Raw genomic sequence first — 19,302 nt, forward strand, 5'->3', positions numbered from 1 at the left:
GTTCCAGTGACACACGTTAGGATGTAATGGGAAGATGTAATAACTGCTGGTCATTATTGCCATTTGTAGGAGCCCGTCTCTTTTCTCTTTTGACCCCCTTGTTGTGTCGCTCTTCCTCTTATTCTTCCCCTGGCGCCAGTCAGTTTGCTCAGAGATTACAATGTCAAGTCAAGACTGCGAAGTGTCATGAATGCATGTTGGCCAGACTTAAGAGTCCGAGGATTACAATAGTGTCTCCAAAGCCTCATTAAAAATAAAAATAAAAAAAATCTAAGGAAATATAGGTGTGCATTTTTATTAATTCCTGCTTTTTGAACCCCAAATTATTTGGCACCAGGAGACCCGCATGGTAAATATCATCTATAAACCCTGTGCCTTCCCCCCCTAAATGTCTGGCACTGACATACTCACTATTTGGATCCCTAGCTCCGTTCCCTTTCAGCATTTTGTCATTTTGAGCTTATTTGGACTTTTCCCTCTCTGGTGGGGCTAAAATGATGCTTAAGAAGCATAAATGAGCTGGTCATACAACTTCATTGTGCCTCTTTGATGATACTCGGTGGCCCTTATGTCTGTTCAAAGTGCTCTCAAAGTTTCTAGAAAGAGTGGAATTCCCTCCTGACGCAAAATAGTCATATGTGGTCAGATCAGCTGATGCGCACAACATAATGGCTTATTCTCACCTGTGTATGTATATTTAAAAAAAAAAAAAGAGAGACAGATCATAAATATGTGGTGTGATTTTTTTTTTATTCGTGTAAACAAGTTAATATAAAGCAAAGTGTATTTTCATGAATTATTTCCCTAAAATGTCAATGACTATTGTTTGCTGGTTTAGGAGTTTTGCTCCGCCCCCTGTGTTTGTCGTAAACCTGGCTCCTGGCTCCAATAAACCCGGGCTAAGAGCGCCCTGGGCTCGCCTCCTTCTCCAAGGCGATCAATAGGATCTCAGGCGCACTACAAGCACTCTCTTACGTAGACATCCACCAAGGAGAGAGCCGATACAACAACACGGTTGATCTGCTCAAACACAAAAATCTACCTGCTTTCTGAATCATGTCGTTGAGCCCAAAGCACACAACGCCTTTTTCAGTGACAGATATTTTGAGTCCAATCGAGGAGACCTACAAGAAGTTTAGTGGCATGGACGGCGCAGGGAACCTAACCTCTCCACTGGGAGCCTACCGACAGCCTCAGGTGTCTCAGACCGGCATGCAACAGCACTCCATGGGCCATAACGCCACCGTGGCCACCACTTACCACATGCCGCACACCGTCTCCCAGTTCTCCCACAGCGCAATGGGGGGATACTGCAATGGAAGCATTGGCAACATGGGAGACCTTCCGTCGTACCAGGAAAGCATGCGGAATAGTGCAGCAGCAACAGGGTGGTACAGCGCCAACCCAGACCCAAGATACTCCACAAGTAAGTTCGTTTCTCCTTTTATGCACACTTTTCACACTTCTTATTTTTCTTCGTGCAAACAGAAATGAATTTGAGCAGTGACAGCGGCAAACGCACATGATGAAGTGTGTGTCGTTTATTTATGTATCATTTAATTTATGTTAGGGGGCAAAAGATGTAAAGTTCGTGCACTAGTTTATATTATTTTACGAAATCTTTAATTTAGAATTACTGTTTATGGCAATTAAACTGAAAAGGAGATCATTCTTTCAAGTCTGGCTAGACTTTTTTATTTTTGGCACATATTTAAAAGTAAGCTTTTATTATTATTACTATTATTATTATTATTATTATTATTACTATTATTATTATTATTACATTAATTGTGTTTAATGTTGATGCTTATCAACTTCAATCCAACTTCAATAAATAACGCATTTAACAGCCAATAATCAATAAAGACTACTTCAGGCGAAATAGTGTTCTCCTCTTCTGTTTATTGAACGCACGTATATGTATGTATATTTTTAAGTTTCTAGATTCATGGGACCTTCCACAGGTATGAACATGACCGGCATGGGGAGTCTCACAGGAATGGCGGACGCCACCAAAGCCATGCCAGCTCTCCACGCTGCGCCCAGGAGGAAACGGCGCGTCCTGTTCTCGCAGGCTCAGGTTTACGAGCTGGAGAGGAGGTTTAAGCAGCAGAAATACCTGTCGGCGCCTGAGAGGGAGCACCTGGCCAGCATGATCCACCTGACGCCGACCCAGGTGAAGATCTGGTTTCAGAACCACCGGTACAAGATGAAGCGCCAGGCCAAGGACAAGGCAGCGCAACAGATGCAGCAGCAGCAGCAGCAACAGGACGGTAACCTGTGCCAACAGCAGGCGCAGTCCCCGAGGCGCGTAGCCGTGCCTGTTCTGGTGAAGGACGGTAAACCGTGCCAGAACGGCTCGAACACGCCGACGCCGAACCAGCAACAGGTACAACAGAACCAACAACAAAGCCAACAACAGAACGGAGCCGGAGTCGTGCTCGCATCCTCGACCGGCAGCCTCAGCCAGCATCAAAGCCAGCAGCAGGTGAACGCTTTGGAGCTGGAAGAGATGTCGCCCAGCCCCCCCTCACTGCACAGCCAGCTCAACATGGCCCAGATAGACACATCTGCTGTAGATTACACCAGTAACATGGTCAGCTCAAACCTCCTCTACGGCAGAACGTGGTAGGACCTAATACAGTACTGTCACTTTCCACTTTTTCTATGTGAACCTGCGGATGAGCCCATGCAAAAGCAGCAAAAGCAAACCACTGCAAACTATATACATATATATATATATGTGTGTGTAAATATATATACACACACATATATATATATATGAGATGCTGAGGGCTGACAATAAAGGAGGCCCTTTGGTGTTGTAGGGGACAAGGCGCACAGAGGCGCACCAGCTGATCAGGGCACATTTTCTTGACATCTCTGACAGGGGAGTCTATTTTTGAACATTACAGAAATGGCCGCCCTTGAAAGCAATTATGTCGTTTCTGGACCTTTTGTAATCCATGTTTTGGACCTTCCTCATGATGTTTTAAACGTAGTCTATGTTGTTGAAACAAAAAGGAATGCTGCTTCACTTGAGTTCGGACTGGGGGAGGGGGGGGAGGTGGGATCAGGTTTGAAGTACTAAGCCACCACTCCTTATTTGCGGTGATAACCTGGTATTTTATCATATTAATATTGTAAACTAATGTATTCATTTAGACTTATTGAATAAAGTAGGGACTTGTATATTTGGCTAACACACAAGAATGCGTTTAACTGTATAATAATCGTTATTGCGTCCACTTTTATGTTTTCTTTATTCTTTTGTAAGTTAAAAAGGAACAAATGCGTGATGGCTGCTGTACATGTTTCAAAACCAAGTGAACGTTAACAATAAATAACTTGAAGTGTGAGAGCTATTCCTGAACAAGTAATTTTTTAAAAGGGATCTGTTTTGGAGTGCATTTTCATTATGTTGTGATTGAGACCAAATTGAGCTGGAAAGCAAGGTCGATGAGGGAGCCAGCATTGTTCAGGTGACATTTTGGAGGGCTGCCTTTCATGGGAGATGTCTGCAAGACTCTGAGACCGGGAATCAGCCTCAGAAAAATCACCCACGTTTCCCCAGCAGTTTCTATATTGACATTAATTTATTGCATTATTATATTACTAATTAATTTTTTCCCCCCTTTCTTTCTTTTTAAAAAAAAAACTCTTGAGCCACATCCACTGTTTAATAGGCCTCGCTCTGCCGCAGTGTAATTGGTCAATTTTATTGTGCACGCGAGCTTCTATAAAACACTAAATAACTGCCAATTATTATAATAAGAACGAATATATTATCTAAAGAGGTAGAATACATGCCTTGCAATATTATTGTTATTATTATAATATATTAAAGTTAATTACATTGTTGGTATTATTATTGATTATTATTGTTATTAATATTATTATGCACAGCCTTCACCTAAAATAAAAGCTTCTGATATCATTTAAAAATCTAATACAAGCAATACAAATACCCCTCTTAATTTTACTTTGTTTTAAATTTTTTTTATTATGATTTTAAACTTTTAATTTAAATTCTTTTTAATTTAATTTAAATTGTCCTGAAACTGAATGTGAGTGTAAATGAAGCTCCACTGCACTCAGTTTAGTATTTAGGTGGGTTAACATGTGGGATTGGCACAAACAATGTTGATATTAAAATGAGAAAAAATGTTTTTTATATTTTAATTAATTGCCATAATAATGATAATTGAAAATAAATAATAATTTAGGGTTCAATGTTTTTTGTTTTTAATATATTTACTGTCATGAGATGTGTTTAAATTTTCTGTTTAGCAAAAATATATACAAATAAGGCTTGAAGGTAATATGAATCTAAAGATAATGAAGGAGCACTTCTGAGTTTAATACAAATATTGCATGTTTGTACTGTGTTTTAATTTAAATGATATTGATATGCACATTTTTTTTCTGATGCACTGAAAGACATTGTTAGCAAATGTTCCAAAGTACCCAGCAGCACATTGTCCCACTTTCTTTTTTTATTCTCACACACACACACACACACACACGCACACACGCACACACGCTCACACACAGAGAGACACTCACACACTCACAGAGACGAGCCTCATTCTGTTCAATCTCTGTAAAAGATGAATGATTTGTGCAAACAAACTCCAAAGTGTTTAAGGTCATCACTTAGCATCAGTGTCGGTTCCCCTTTGCTTCTGTCCTCCAAAACCTTTTTTACACCAGCAGCGGCTGATAATAGAATCTAACATTTCATTTCCTGTGGTCATTTAAACACGTTCGGAAATTACTTCTCAATCCCCTTGCTGATGACACCCTGTGATGATGATGATGGCTATCAGTGTATCTCAATGGAGACCTTGGAGAGCCTCCATTTCCAACCCCTTCACATACCTGGCAGCTGTATGTATATGTGCTATCATCCCTACACTCGAAGGAAGCGCCAGAGCCAATATGCTCCTGACATTTGGAATTGAGCGCGACAACTCCATCAGAAGGGAGTTTGATAAGAGCATTAAAAAAGAGAAATGCATTCCACAATATACACTTTGATGCTGCAAGATGCTTCTGATAGATTTTGTCTCTAAATTGAGGGCATGAATGAGCTGTCAACAAAGCTTTTGATGGTGGACCACATGAAATGAAAGTGGAGGTGAAGCCATTCTTTTCTCTTTTCAATAGCCATAGTTATGGCGCACTAATAGGCTATGCTTGGTAATCACTGGCTATTGTGCCTGTTGCTTCTCTCAGTTTATTGGGGGGGTGGGGGGTACCTCTCTTTGTAAGGATATATGAGACAGGCTGGGCACTGTAATTGGTGCTGGCATCATCATTTGTGTCTGGAAAGTTTTTGGGGGCTGCAGTGGCTACAGTGTGGTGCTACTTCCATGTTTGCAGAACCTGCACAAAGGTTGTGTGTGTTAACAACATCCACACCCACACACGTGTGCACTTGCTCATGTGCATGCAAACAAAGCTCACATCTACATACACAAACAAAATGAATAGTATATATAAAATTGGCTCTATTAGGAAAAAGCAGACGTTTCCATCGGGTGCTAGAAGGGGGTCTGGCCCCTACCTCGATGCCATATTTACTGTTAGCATACAGCGCCGAGCTCAGGATATTCTGTCTTGCTGATGTAAAGAATTTTTTAGACTATTCTTCTCAGGTAATTGCAGGTTGCACTGCATAATGTGAATGCAGAAGGAAGCCTTGCTGCAGTCTCTACAAACCCCCCCCAACCCCCTTGCTCCCCATTATTCTACTTAATATGTCAGAAGGTCTGATCGCAGAGAAACCTTTTCAAGTCCTATTGATGTGTTCCTCAATTGACCATGGCGACCTAGCAACCTAGAGAGCGCTAATTGGCAAGGGCTTAACATTATTGGCTGCATAGTTTACACAGAAACATATAACCATCATCATACACAATTTTGTGTGCGTGTGTGTGTGTGTTTTTTTTTAGTTTGCTGGTACAATAGGAGGAGAAATTGTTTCATGTTGTTAGTCTTAATGGAAAGGCATTTCAGAGGAGGAAACACTAAGCTAAAATTGTAGTCTGGCCTAGTTTTTGGATGCACTGCTGGATGAGTAAGATTTTCCTGAAATACTCACAAATAATGACAGAATAATGCGATTCACCTCATCTGATATTCCGTTTGGCAGCGTGAATGCATGCATACGATGGCACACGGACCACGTTAATCACGGCGATGATCAGGATATTGATTCAGGGGTATTTTTTCAAAGTTTTACTCCCGCAGGTTCAACCACCTCCTCCGTCCCTCTTTCCTAGAAATAGTCCCCCCCAAATCTTGCCCCATGTGAAATGATTAGGAGAGGCGAGGGCCGCTTTTTCATTTCGCTGAGAGAATGAATGCATTGAATTGGCAAGTTCTGAGAGACACAGGGCAAGATTTTAATTAGTGTATTGCCCTCGTATGCTGCCAAGCAGAGACAATCTTTTCCTCTTTTCTGTGACAAACCTGTGCCTGCTGGATTTGTTTGCTTTCCACAGAATGACTCACAGCAAGTCTGCAAGTCTTTGCCCCAGGAAGCGAAAAGTTCTCCAGTCATTTTTCAATGAGGGGGGGAGAGGAAAAAAAAAAAAAAAAAAAAAGCATGCAAATAATCATCTTCCTACAGAGTGGGAAAAAAAAAAAAACACATTTCAAGGAGGTCATAGGACTCTGAAAGCTTTTCTCACGCTAATAGATTTTCATGAAATTAAATACATGAAGCCACACTTTTATTAGTGCCTTCGGTTTGATGATGAACTCACACAGATGTACACATGATGCTTATTTCTATTTCTGGACTGGATACATCCAGGGCTGACTAGGAATACAGTTTTGGCAAGATTATGCATTGCAGGGCCAAAGCAACCTTCTGATCACTATTCACAACTGTCTATAGGAGAGGAGGGGGGGGGCAGAGGTTGAAGGACCAGGTTAGGAGTGTGTGTGTGTGTGTTAGTGGTGGGTGGTGGGGGGGCATCCCTTATTAGAAAACCATGTCACATTCTATCCTGCGCCGTCCGGACTCTCTGCGCTGCCAGTAATCCCCCCTCCAAGTCCCCCTATGCATGTTATTCAATTCTCTCATAAGTAGTTAGAGAAACTGTTTTCAGTTGCCACTAATAACTACTGACCTCCAGTGACACAGGCCAACAATGGGTTTGTCAGGCCTGAAACGCACAACTAAAGAAGCTGATTAGGAACTCAAGAGGTTTGAAGCAAGAATCAATGGCTGCTCTGTCCTGCCACAGTGCTTCCAGCATGGCACTGATGATTGTGGGACCTCCATTAGTTATGCCTCATTAAGTCCCACAAACTCTTCTTTAAGAAAATTAGTTTAGCCCGTTCTGAAATCTATTACGGCTGTGAATCCCCTACTGAGGAGCCACTGTGTTGAGGCGGCACGACTGGAGAAAGACCTGCTTTACTGTGTAATGACATTTTGAGACGTGTGTGAGAGCCGATGACGTGAAGTCCATTCGCTCTGTTTCCATTAATAACACAACATTTAAAGCCCTAAATGACACTTTTTCCCACATATTTCAGCCTTTTTTGTTTTGTTTAAAAACTTCATTGAATTCTGTCTTTCAAGTTTTATTCACATCCTGTTGAAAATGCATCAGCAGGCCTCTGTGTGGCTTCAGTGTGTTTTATATTATGCTGGTGTGATTTAGATGCTACACAACTCCAGTGTGCCACAACTACACCACTAGCTGTGAGGTCAGGCTAATCTGTAACAATCATATCAACATAAACATTACTGCAAGGAATTTAATGCATCTTTATTACAGTCATGGTTTTCAAAAGGCTGTGCACAATTTATCCGGCATATTTTTATCAACGCAAAAATGAACGGAGTTTTGCCAAAATGTTTGAAATTCCACAAAATATTAAATCTGTCCTTAGTTATCTAGGTAAATGGGGCAGAGACTTAACTCACACACTGAAATGGCTGCAGACTAAATCATCAGTAACCAATAATTTTTCATGACATGAAGGACGAGCTACTCTACAGAAGATTTGTAAGCCATTCAAAATGCACCTGTCTGTCTGCACGTCTGTTAGAACTGCAGGGGTATACATGATATAATTATACTCCATCCTTGGAATTGATTTCAATCTGCCTGAAACAACAAAACAGAAATTAAACGAGCATGGAAAAAAAAAAAAAAAGCATTTAATCATCACCTCCGAATGTGTAAAGAGGGGAGGTGAAAATTAGTAAGAAATTGAGTTTTTTGTATTCAGAAATATGAAAAAGACGCATTTACAGGACAAAAGAGTTCATCTCTGTCCTTCACAACACTCCTCTTTACTTTTGAACCAGCAAGCAGTTTTCTCCCAGCTCACCGTTGCCACGGTAATGGCCAGCTGCCAGTCTGCGGATTACTGGTTAATGGGGCCAGGGCTGGAGAGCAGTTCAATGAAGGTAAGCAATGGATAACATCAGTGTGTGTTGGCTACGGCAAAGTTATTTGTGCATGTGTGGCCGTAGGAGTGTGTTACTTTTCCTTTTATTCCTTTTTATTGTTTCATTTCTTTTTATAGACACAACTGGATGTGACGATGTGATCAGTATATTCTAATTTAAAGCCCATCCTTCTAGTTGAAGGTAAACTGGTCTACATGCTGGGAATTAACAACACACAAATACACAAGAGAATTAGAAGTTGTCAGGTAAAAAAAAAACCCAACAAAACAAAATCTACAAAATTCAAGGACAGCGCCTTAAAAATGCTCGTTAAAAAAAAAAAAAAAAAACGTTCTTGGAACTAGTTAATCAGGGGCAATGATCCAATAGCAAACAGACAAACACACACACACAAACACACAATTTGACATGAATAGCAAAAGACAACAGCAGCAGCCATCACTCAATAGCTGTGTCTGTCAAATTAAGCCCAGAAGGACATAATCGTTTCTTCAAATATAACATTCGGTAATCTGCCCCCTTCAAAACACGCAGGAGTCTCAATATAACTGTCCCAGAGGGCCACGGGGGCCAAACAGGACCACCCACTTTCTTTTCAATTATCATCTTGCAGCAACCTGTCTCCTCTCCAGCATTCAGCAGGAGACACTGACTGCTCTCCAGAGGGAATTACAATTAGACTGCTGTTTGTCCCTCGAATAAACTTCCAGACTGTAGCCGACAATCTCGACTGTGTAGAGCATGTGACCCCAAGTACAAACAGGATTACGTCCCAAATCCCATGTTCCTTCACTCTCTCCCTCACTCTCTCTCCCCTCGGCCTCTTCAGTTGCTGTGGTCAGGGGGTCTCCGGGTGGAGGAGAATGTGGGGACACAGCTGAATTCCCTTTGAATCCTGCAAAAAGACTAATTACCTTAGGTATAAGGGACATCAGCGCAGGTTTTGTAGCCACTAGCAGGAGGCTCTGTATGATACAACATTTTATGCAATAGGCTAAAAGAGGAATGGATTTTTTTTTCTGGATTTCAAGTTTAGAATATGTTCTCCCTTTAAATCTAAAGCAACGTCTGGCAGGAGGCCAACCAAACGGATTGTAGGATAAGAGGTCATGAGGGGTCATGATGGAGAACATAATGACAAACATAAATAGTATAAAAGATGTCAACCCACAAAGCTCAGTTTCTTTTACGTTGCAAGCCAAAATGTGGTGTTTCTTGTCACAGAAATAATTCAATCTATGGTGAAGCTGTACACTAGAATATCTAACTAGTTTGCGTACAAGTACAGGCTCAATAATTTTGGACAAAATATAATTTAAACAAAAAAAAGTGCCACATTTCAGCAGAATAAATGTTCTATATTTTCGTTTTGAATGATAAACTGAGCATTTTTGTGATTCTAAACTATCTGCTTTGGTTTTAATGTTAAAAAACACAAGGTGGCCTCCTCCTTTTCTCCCAGCAGGCTAACATTAGTGCACTATTTACTTGTTACTTGTATCTTCTGTGTATTATCTGTCCGTTAAAACCTCATCAGTGCAAATAACAATCACACTGAGAATTTGTCTCGGGGAACACCAATTAGGGCACAATCCGCACGGGACAAAGGCTCTGTTTGGGATGGGAGTCATACTGGCCGGTGGCTCTGGAGTGTTTATTTGCCCCGCTGCAGCCAGCTGGTCATACGAAGGCGCAGAAAGGCTACATTGACTCCACCCTGCAGGGGGTAGTGGCACAGCAAAAGGGGAAATGGGACTCTTTTTCAACTCCCCTCTCCACAATGCAGCACACCCAATCAAAGAGCCCCCCCCCCAGACCCCCTTTTGTGGGGGTGGTGAGTGGACAAGCGGAGGAGGGAGGGACAGTGGAGAGGGAGGGAAGGGGGGAGAGAAAATGGGCTGCCAACCCCTCCTCCTCCCACTGCTGTCCTGTCTGTGCGGCCAGCCACACTTCACATCTAATTAGCGGTCAGATCCACTGGCCCCTAATCAGCAGGACATGTTAAAACTGCCCTAATCAGGCCTAATCCTGGCTTTGTGTCACACACACACACACACACCCTTCCTCTGTCTACTTACTCCGTCTGCTGTATTGATTAAGGCATGATTTGGGGATTTGGTGGTCAATACGCTGCAATCTGCGGCGGACTCTGGGTTTGGACCACGTATGATGTCATCTACGGGAACTTATAAAACTCTGACATGTGAAGCCGTGATGTTAGTTTGCAGCGAGTGATTGAAGGTAGCCATCGCAAATCGACACTGTTTATGTAGCTCGTCCTCATCATTAGTTTTTATCAGACTAGCTTGAGAAAAACAAGTTGGTATTTAATTACCACATATTGATAAAATGCTAAAATAACCAAGCACAGGTCATGTAAAATATGCACAAAATGGCTATAGCTTCTGAATAACTGCTGCAAAGTAAGACGAACTGAACCTAAACAGCAACTTCCCCTGCTGCTGCTGCTGCTGCTTTACATGTATTAGCAATAACAGAAATGTCTACATTTATTTATTTCTAACGTCTGGATGTTTCTGTTATTAAATCCGTCGCCTGTCTGAGCTCCTCTCTTTTTTTTATCCTTGACCGGGTCCTGGATATCTACTATTTTCCGAAGCTATATTGGTCGAGTTCAGATCACATTGTGTTGCATTAATGCATTCTATATTCTAATGAAATGGATGTTAATTTTTTTTTTCTTTACAGGTGAAGTCGCTTTAGCATAAAGTGTTCATTTTTCCTTTTACGTAGATTAAAGTTCTGAGGAAGAGCGCAGACTTTAACCTTCGTGCTGTCCTCTATAAATAGGAAATTTGTTGTAAGAAGAGGTTCTCTCTTCACCTCTCGTGCCTTTTTAAGCTTTTAAGTGCGCTGCAGCGTGCTCTACTACCTTTCTTACTATATAAAAACTATAAGGAATCACATCTGGTTTACTATTACATCACTAAAAATTGATTCAAAATGCTATTATTTAAATTACAGACCTGGTAATTCAGCTGCACGACAATGTTGTAATTTAACACTTATTGCAATCTTTTCCGAATTAACCAGCCTATAGTGTTAATTAGGGTCTAATGCATAGACACAGAATGATGTGTGTGAATGCTGATGCTCTGAAGTGAAGAGGTTTCGTCTTGTGCATATTATTCTGAGTATTATACATTTGCTAACAGGAAGCAGATAACCATAGCTCGGAGAAATAAACATGTTAGAAATGACGCTATGCTGGTAAATTTCTATTTTTATAGCCGCTTTGTTCGGTCTTTTCTCTTCATCACCACCAGCATCCACCTGCATCTAAACAGCGGCTCCCCTATTTGCTTGATTCAGTCGATTCACGGACTACTTAAGAAACTTTAGGAGGGAAAAATGAGGTCGTCAACATTAACAGTATGGATGAATTTTAATCCAAGTGCTGAACTGTGGAGAATGGATTAGGTAATTACCATACTTTCCAGTGATATAAGGCCATAAATTAAAATCTCCAACAACTTCTCAAGTGACAACTCATCTAATCAGGGGGACAATCATAAAGAGGCCTTGCTGTTTACTGATTGCTCTAATCAAAAATGGCTTCTTCAAACACAGCTAATTGGTCAGTTTACTCACGGAACGGGGAGGCAAATGTGGAGGGGCTACTGTCGTGATTTAAAGGACCCAAATATCTCCCATTTGCATTGAGTGCCACCAGAACACACTTGACTCCCACAAGTTATCAGCAAACCAGACAATTATTCATCAAGGCACAAATTGGTACATCAAAGTCAAATCAGAGAATTACCGTCAGGAAGACCCCAAAGCAAGAGCTGAGAGAGGGAAGGTGGTCTTTGATTGACCGCGTTGCCCTTCACTCCATCTGCCAGCCCTGCACTGTCAGTCCCTCCCAGGAAGCTTCACAAGTTAAACAACAAAACATTTAATGTCAAAAACAGGAGGAGGAGGAAACAGAGGTACACTTGCTGCAATAAGACATCAGTGTGTTTGTGTCTTCTTTCTAGTATAAAAATGGAAAAAACTGCATGTATGAAAAAACAATAAGGAAAAAAGATTGAACTGGTTGATATCCAGTGATGCTGAGAGATGCTGTATGTGCATCCCTGAATTATGACTGTTAATTATAAAAAATAAAATACAAATGTGGATGCTAGAATGTAGAGAAGCAGTCTTTTAAATGCTTTGAAGACAAATTAAATGAAAGTAAAATGTAATCTGAAGGTCGTTCTCTACTTTTTAAGAGCTCGCTCTGGAATTCTAATCTCTGGATCTGGATAAACTTCTTCTTTGGTTCCATTTCTAAACACATATATAACATATCTGATATATCTAATGATTCCTGTGTAACAGTCGGACAATCAAGGCTTATTTTTTCTACTTTGAGCGACAGAGTGTTTCAGCTGTAGGGTTAGGCAATAAGGGCATTGGAGAGCATCACTCTTACTAGCCTGCAGTTTCCCAGGCAGGGCTTTCAACCAGCAGGCTCACACTTCCTCATCTTTAGGCTATCACCGGCCCACAAACAAGTGCCCGACATCTCTCAGCAGCACAGGACGATTGAACAAGTAGCTCATCTCAGATCTGAGCAGCTCTTACCTCAAAAATCAATTATACTTTGTTACCTGATTTTAAAAGGTCCTGGAGCCTACATTACCCACAATGCAAGTCAGCAGCCAACAATTCAATCCGAGATATGTGCATATGCAATAAGCCAGGCGCAGCTAATGTATCCTGCAGCCTTTAGCCTCAAACAGAGATGAAGAGCAGCCATAAAGGTCTGGTGAGCTCACTTCTAGTCTCCAAATGCTTAAGATTTTGTCATTTTGACTTCTTGCATTCATCACCAATGAAGGCTGAATCAAGACTTCGATCTGTCACATGCATAATGCAACACAGTAGAGGTGCAGTGGAATAGTAATATTAATATTTATCGACATATACACAAAAAAACAATAGTTACAAAAAACCTGCAAACAAACTGCAACCAAAAATGTGCAAATAAATAACTAAAAACCCGCAACAAGTACGTAAACATGCAAACAAGGGGCAAGCAATACACACTCCATCCTTCAGCAGTGTGTGTTTGACAGTCTGAGTGCAGGTGGAACCTCCAACATCAGTCCGAGCTCTCCTGCTGCAGAGACGTCTGTCAGGTTTCAGCGGCTTAAACGGTTTATTACTGAGGTGAGTGGCGTCCCTGGAGATCCTGAGAGCTCTGGCCAGACGCCGGCTGGAGTAGATGTCTTGTAGGGTGGGAAGTGTGGTTCCAATACTGCAGTCAGGTAATCGCAAAAAAAAAAAAAACCTTTCCGATCTGCACAGCTCCCTCTGGCTTTTTCTCATCAAGACTTGTGAAGTGAGTTTTGCAAAACTGGTGCATGTATATTTAAATATTCACACATCAGCATCATGTTTAGTGTCTTATCCCAGACGTGCATTCTGCAAAACTTACTAATTAAATGATCCTGAAGAAACGCTCTCTCATCTTGCCTGTACTACTGTGTATGTACAGCAACATGACAATAAACTTGATTGGATATCTAAAAAATATTAACATTTAAGATAATTGCACTAGAATAGCATGTAAGCAGAAGCAGACTACTACACTGTGCAAGTAACCAGCTGAAGGTGACAAGGGAACAGTGCTGCGCTGCTGTACGGCTGTGCACTATGAAAGAGCAGCAACAATGACTACCAGCATCTGGTCCACAGTATATCAGTGACGTTAGTAACAAAACAAGCTGTGATGATGCATTTAGTACATATGATATGTATCGTGCCGAGGAGGGGTTGCCTGGGAGACAGTTCCAGAAGGGGGGACCGGGCAGTGGGTGGCAGAGAAACGAAGGTGACAGCTCTGGAGGGGAGGGGGAGATGTTTCTCCATCTCAACACTGGATTGTAGTCTGGCCTGAAGCCTGGCTGGCAGCTAAATAGGAGAGCGAAGGAGGATGGAAATGCTATTACAGTATAGGGGAGGTTTTTTTTAACCTGTGTGTGAAGAGATTGTTCTGACTTAAAGGTCATGATGTGCAGTACTATTTAGAGTGAATGTCGCAAGTAAAATGAATGCTAATGTGGAGGTAATTTACAAAAAAAAGACTATTTAAAAATGTTATTTAACAGGTAAGTTAATTGAGAACTGGTTCTCATTTTCAATAACGAGCTGGTCAAGAGGCAGCATGCAGACAAGATGAACAGGGAAAAAAAGAGAAATTTGTCCCTTATAAGCAGTTTTCAATCTATGATCAGTAAAACATTCTGGAAGTTGTAATTTTTTTTCTTTCCACCTGCCTGCGATGGCTGTTCCCACTCGCCTTTACATTAAATTTTACACTCATTTAGGATTACATTCAGCTACAGGCAATTTTTGCAATTACAGAACCGGTTCCGTCAAGTTCAGGTTCATTTTTTTGCAGCTCTGTCAAACAAACATCACATACAGCGAATTCTAAATTTTGAAGAGCACTTATTTTCTCAAGGAATACGTCTGATACATATAACAAACGCAAACGTCATTAACATCTTATTACATCACTACTTTTCAGCCAACTAATTGTACATTATATATGGTGGGACTTGTCATCCTGGTAACCCAGAAAATGGAGGAGAGGCTTCAAACATGTTGTAAAGGGGTCGTATTTTCACTCATATTATCCTAAACCGAACCAGGCTTCTGACATGTAGCTGTGAAAGGACGACAGTTTCTCTAAAGCATGTTTACTTGAACCTAGTAAGTTATGGGACTCGCCATGTATGTGAATGAGAGATGGTGTAATGCTGGCACATTAGCGTAAACAGCAGCGCTGCACAAAGGATGTTGAACTCCTGATGGTTGGTTTGCAGACTTTTACCTGCCAAGGGAGTTTTTACACGTCCTGTCGATTGCAGTTTACATCCCACCCCGTCGGCTGATGCTGCTGTGAACCCATCCATAGTTCAGTGTCCCAGCTGCAAACATCACACCCTCAGTCTCTGATCGTCATCTCAGGAGACTTTAATCATACATCGCTCTCTACCACTCCCACCAGGATGCATACTACTTAATTATTGTTATTTTCTTGTACTTTCTTTCTATATTTTTGGATGCGGCTGTGGCGTGTAAATTTCCCAGGTCTGGGATAAATAAAGTCGATTCTATTCTAATAAAACTATTTCCTCCCCCCCTTAAAAACATAATTAAAAATGCAGTTAAGTTATATGGGACCATCACTTTTGCCAGACATGGTTGGTTTTTGGCATCTATAATTTTGTAGTTCGAGTAAATAACATTTTATTAACATTTATTACTGCTGCCCCAAAGGACATGTAGCTACAAAAACACTGTTTAAATCCTGAAACCTGCTTGTGGTGTCTTGCTGCTCGGTCCCCACCACTGACTAATCTGCAGTGACTAACGTTTCCTGTATTGTTGCAGAGCGATTACTGCAGCCACAACCAAACTGAGCAGGGACAGAATGGAAAGAAGTTGTGACCAATCGCTCAAATTACTGTACTGCGGCAACAATACTCTCATACAACTGCAAGGTTTATCACTAGACATATTTTTATCTGCTAGAATGTTTTAAGGTGGAATCTTGTGGCTATTTACAACCAAGGACTGTGATTCACTCACATACCTGTAAAGCTTTGGGTCTTGAATGCACACTGACATAAGCACCATCAGGAGCGACATCGCTGCATAAACTCAAAGAAGTGATTAAAACATTTTCAAGGATTTCTCTGTTCACTCTGTAAATTTAATTTTGCTTTTAACATATTTGACTTTTGGTTTAATTCCACACGCCAAAGAAAGCATTATTTTATTATTTTATTATTTTTCAGCTGACAGTCCAATTTCAAGAGGATAACTTAATGTTTGGAATTTTGGTTTTTTTTAAAATCTGTATTTGCTAAGTTGCTAAATATTTTTTTCTTTACTGTCAAAGCAGGTTGTTCAGAAAAACTGAGACAATGAAGTCTAAGAGGTCCGTCTTTAAAATGTGACATTTTCTAGAGTACAACTGGTCAAAGGTCAAAGTTATTTTTTAAAAATGTTAATGAATAAATAAAAGGTATGTAGCAGTTCAGAGTGATTTCTTACATTTTGAATTCATTCTAATTAGGATTGTGCCTTTAGCAATGCAGCACAGGGCTTCCACTGGGGAAACACAGTAAAGAGGATATAATGCACACAGAGACATTAAAGGAACACACTGACAGAAAAAGCTTTTTTTTTTTTTTTACCGTGATGTAACAGTGGCGTCAGCTTGTATCTGGTGTCCCCACAAATATGAGTGTTTGCATGTCTTTAGTTGTTGTGCAAACTGCAGTTTATCCAGAACGCTGCTGCTCGAGTCCTGACTAGAACCAGGACGTACGACCAGATTAGCCCAGTGCTCAAGTCTCTGCACTGGTTTCCTGCAACAGCTTTGCTTGTGTACAAGTGTCTTCGTGGTCCAGCACCAAAGTACATCTCTGACATGTTAGCGCCATGTGAACCATGTCGGGCTCTGAGAACCTCAGGGAGGGGTCTCCTGCTGGTGCCCAGAGTCAGGACTAAACACGGGGAGGGTGTGTTCCAGCTTTATGCAGCTAAAATCTGGACCTGGATTTCAGACGATGTGAGACAGGCCACAACTCTGACAATGTTCAAATCCAGGCTGAAAACAGTTCTGCTTAGTTGTTCATATGACAGCTGAAAGTATTTTATCTGTACTCATCTAATTAATGATTATATTTATGCTTTTATGGATTGATTTTATCTGCTTCTTTGCTTTTAATGTAATTAATTAATAATTTTGTTTATGCTCTGTGGACTGATTTTATCTGTCTTCTTATACTTTTGTGTGAAGGACTTTGAATTATCTCAGGTATGAACTGTGCTATAAAAACAAACCTGCCTTGCCTTGCCTTGCATGCACGTACATTTGGGGACTTGTTCTTTTCCACTACAAGCCAAACTCAAAACAGACTTAGCTTAGTATTCAGAAAAGTCCAGAATCTTGTGTGTTTGTTGTGTCACATATAAGCAGTGCATGTAAGCAGCACAAGCAGCTTGTAGACTGCAGATGAACTGGAGTGTTCCTGCTGTAGAGTACATCACTGCTTCTCCTATTCTCAATCAGTGTCCCCAACAATGTGCATTTACTACTTTTCAATTGGAAATGGTGAAAAATCAGAATTTTTCAAATTACTGTGACCAACATAAAAATGTTTTCTTTTGAAAAGGTGTGCAGGTCCAGTCAAGTAAATGCTCATTTGTGTATGTGATATAAGGAGTCTGGACGAACAGAAATAAGTCTTGTCTTGCACAACCCAAAGTGCAGCTACAACACAAACTGGTATATTTGGAGCCTCAAATGATGACATTAACAGTGGCCCCACAAAATTAGATTGTTTTTCTACATCTTTGTACAGTGGGAAGCATCTGTGAAACATGAAAAACATTTCATCTGAAGAACAATGGATGTCCCTGACTTGTTCTGATCTCATGTTGATCTACTTCTCATCTTCACCAGCAATCGCCACAAATACAATGCAATAAAATATATCCAGTTTGACTAAAAGTAAAAACAAGAAAACTTTGTGTGCTTGTTTAGTATTTTTTAAAATACACTTGCATATATTTTCAAGGATGTATTTAAAAGGTCAGAAGTTATTAATAACATGAATATTCAATACATTTAATAACAGACTCAGAAAGGTGGATACCTCATTTTGGAGTGAGACAACATTCGTCCCTCCGTTTGCCTTGAAATTGCTTGTCAGCTTTTCAAACATTTTTCACTTAAACCATTGTGTACAGCTGGCAAGGTTAACAAGGTGGCTTTCATCGAAAACAAAGGACAACTCCAACCTATTTTGAACAAACTGATGAGGGAAATTAAACGTTACATTTCCTTTAAAATTTGGACTTCTCAATGCGTAGATGGAATCATTTCTAATTTTAATAGTACATTTTAATCCCTAGCCTTTATGCAACAAATGACATGGTGATTGGTATCAGAGGGGTCAAATCTGGAACAGAGGACTCATTAACAATCTGCCGACAGCTGCTCAGATATCCTTTGACAGAATCACAAGTTTGCCACAAGACTTTTGCACGTTCAAGGCAAACATTTTTACTCCTAAAAAATATATAATTGAACAATAACTGCTTTTTTGACCTTATTCTAGCTTATTTCACTCCTTAAATTTTAGCCATGACAGCAGTGAGGATCCGTGTCAGCCATTATGATGGATTGCCATAAAATGTTGGTGACGCGCTTGCTTTTCATTTAGAACCACCAGTTAGTTCAATATATAGATTTTTAAAAGACATCTAGTGTAACATCTGAATGTCTGTTCCTAGACTATATATATAGAGAGACCTAAGTTTTATATACACACACACTTACACAATAATATGCTCTAATCTATGTGTCTGTCTATATTTTGAGAGATGTGACAAATTAAAAGAAAAACCTGAATAGATGAGTGCAGAAACATAGTAAATGCAGGAGCTCCAGGTGAACTGCACAGAACAATTAAACAGTTAACATGAACTCATTCTCTGTGGCATGTATAAAAAAAGATAGAAAAAAAAATCATGAACGCATGACCAGTTGATTCTGCAACAAGACACAGGAAAATATATATGCAACTTAAAAAAAAAAAGAAAACAAAAGGGTTAATTGCTGGTGCATAAGTTACAAAGAAAATTCTCCAACAGCACATGCAACCTGCTGCAGTTGATTTTCCGATTTTCTTTTTTTTTCACATTTTCGTATTTACACAAACTTGTTTTGGCTTTTTTTTGTCAGACTTGTTCAGATCATAGATATTTATCACAGCAGTCATTCTAACATGAGGTTGTAGGTAAACACAGTACTCCCATTATTTAGG

General features: G+C 40.4%; 1 protein-coding gene across 1 annotated transcript; it reads left to right on the forward strand.

Annotated features, from left to right (window-relative positions):
- The first annotated feature begins 1,056 nt into the window (after positions 1 to 1,056).
- Positions 1,057 to 2,632, forward strand: nkx2.4a (NK2 homeobox 4a). Its single transcript, XM_008284191.1, has 3 exons — positions 1,057 to 1,426; positions 1,938 to 2,389; positions 2,471 to 2,632. The coding sequence occupies exons 1-3, from the start codon at positions 1,057 to 1,059 to the stop codon at positions 2,630 to 2,632; spliced, it is 984 nt and encodes a 327-aa protein (XP_008282413.1).
- Positions 2,633 to 19,302: the final 16,670 nt, after the last annotated feature.

The sequence above is a fragment of the Stegastes partitus genome, unplaced genomic scaffold (genome assembly GCF_000690725.1).
Source record: "Stegastes partitus isolate 25-593 unplaced genomic scaffold, Stegastes_partitus-1.0.2 Scaffold351, whole genome shotgun sequence".
NCBI classification, from domain to species: Eukaryota; Metazoa; Chordata; class Actinopteri; family Pomacentridae; genus Stegastes; species Stegastes partitus.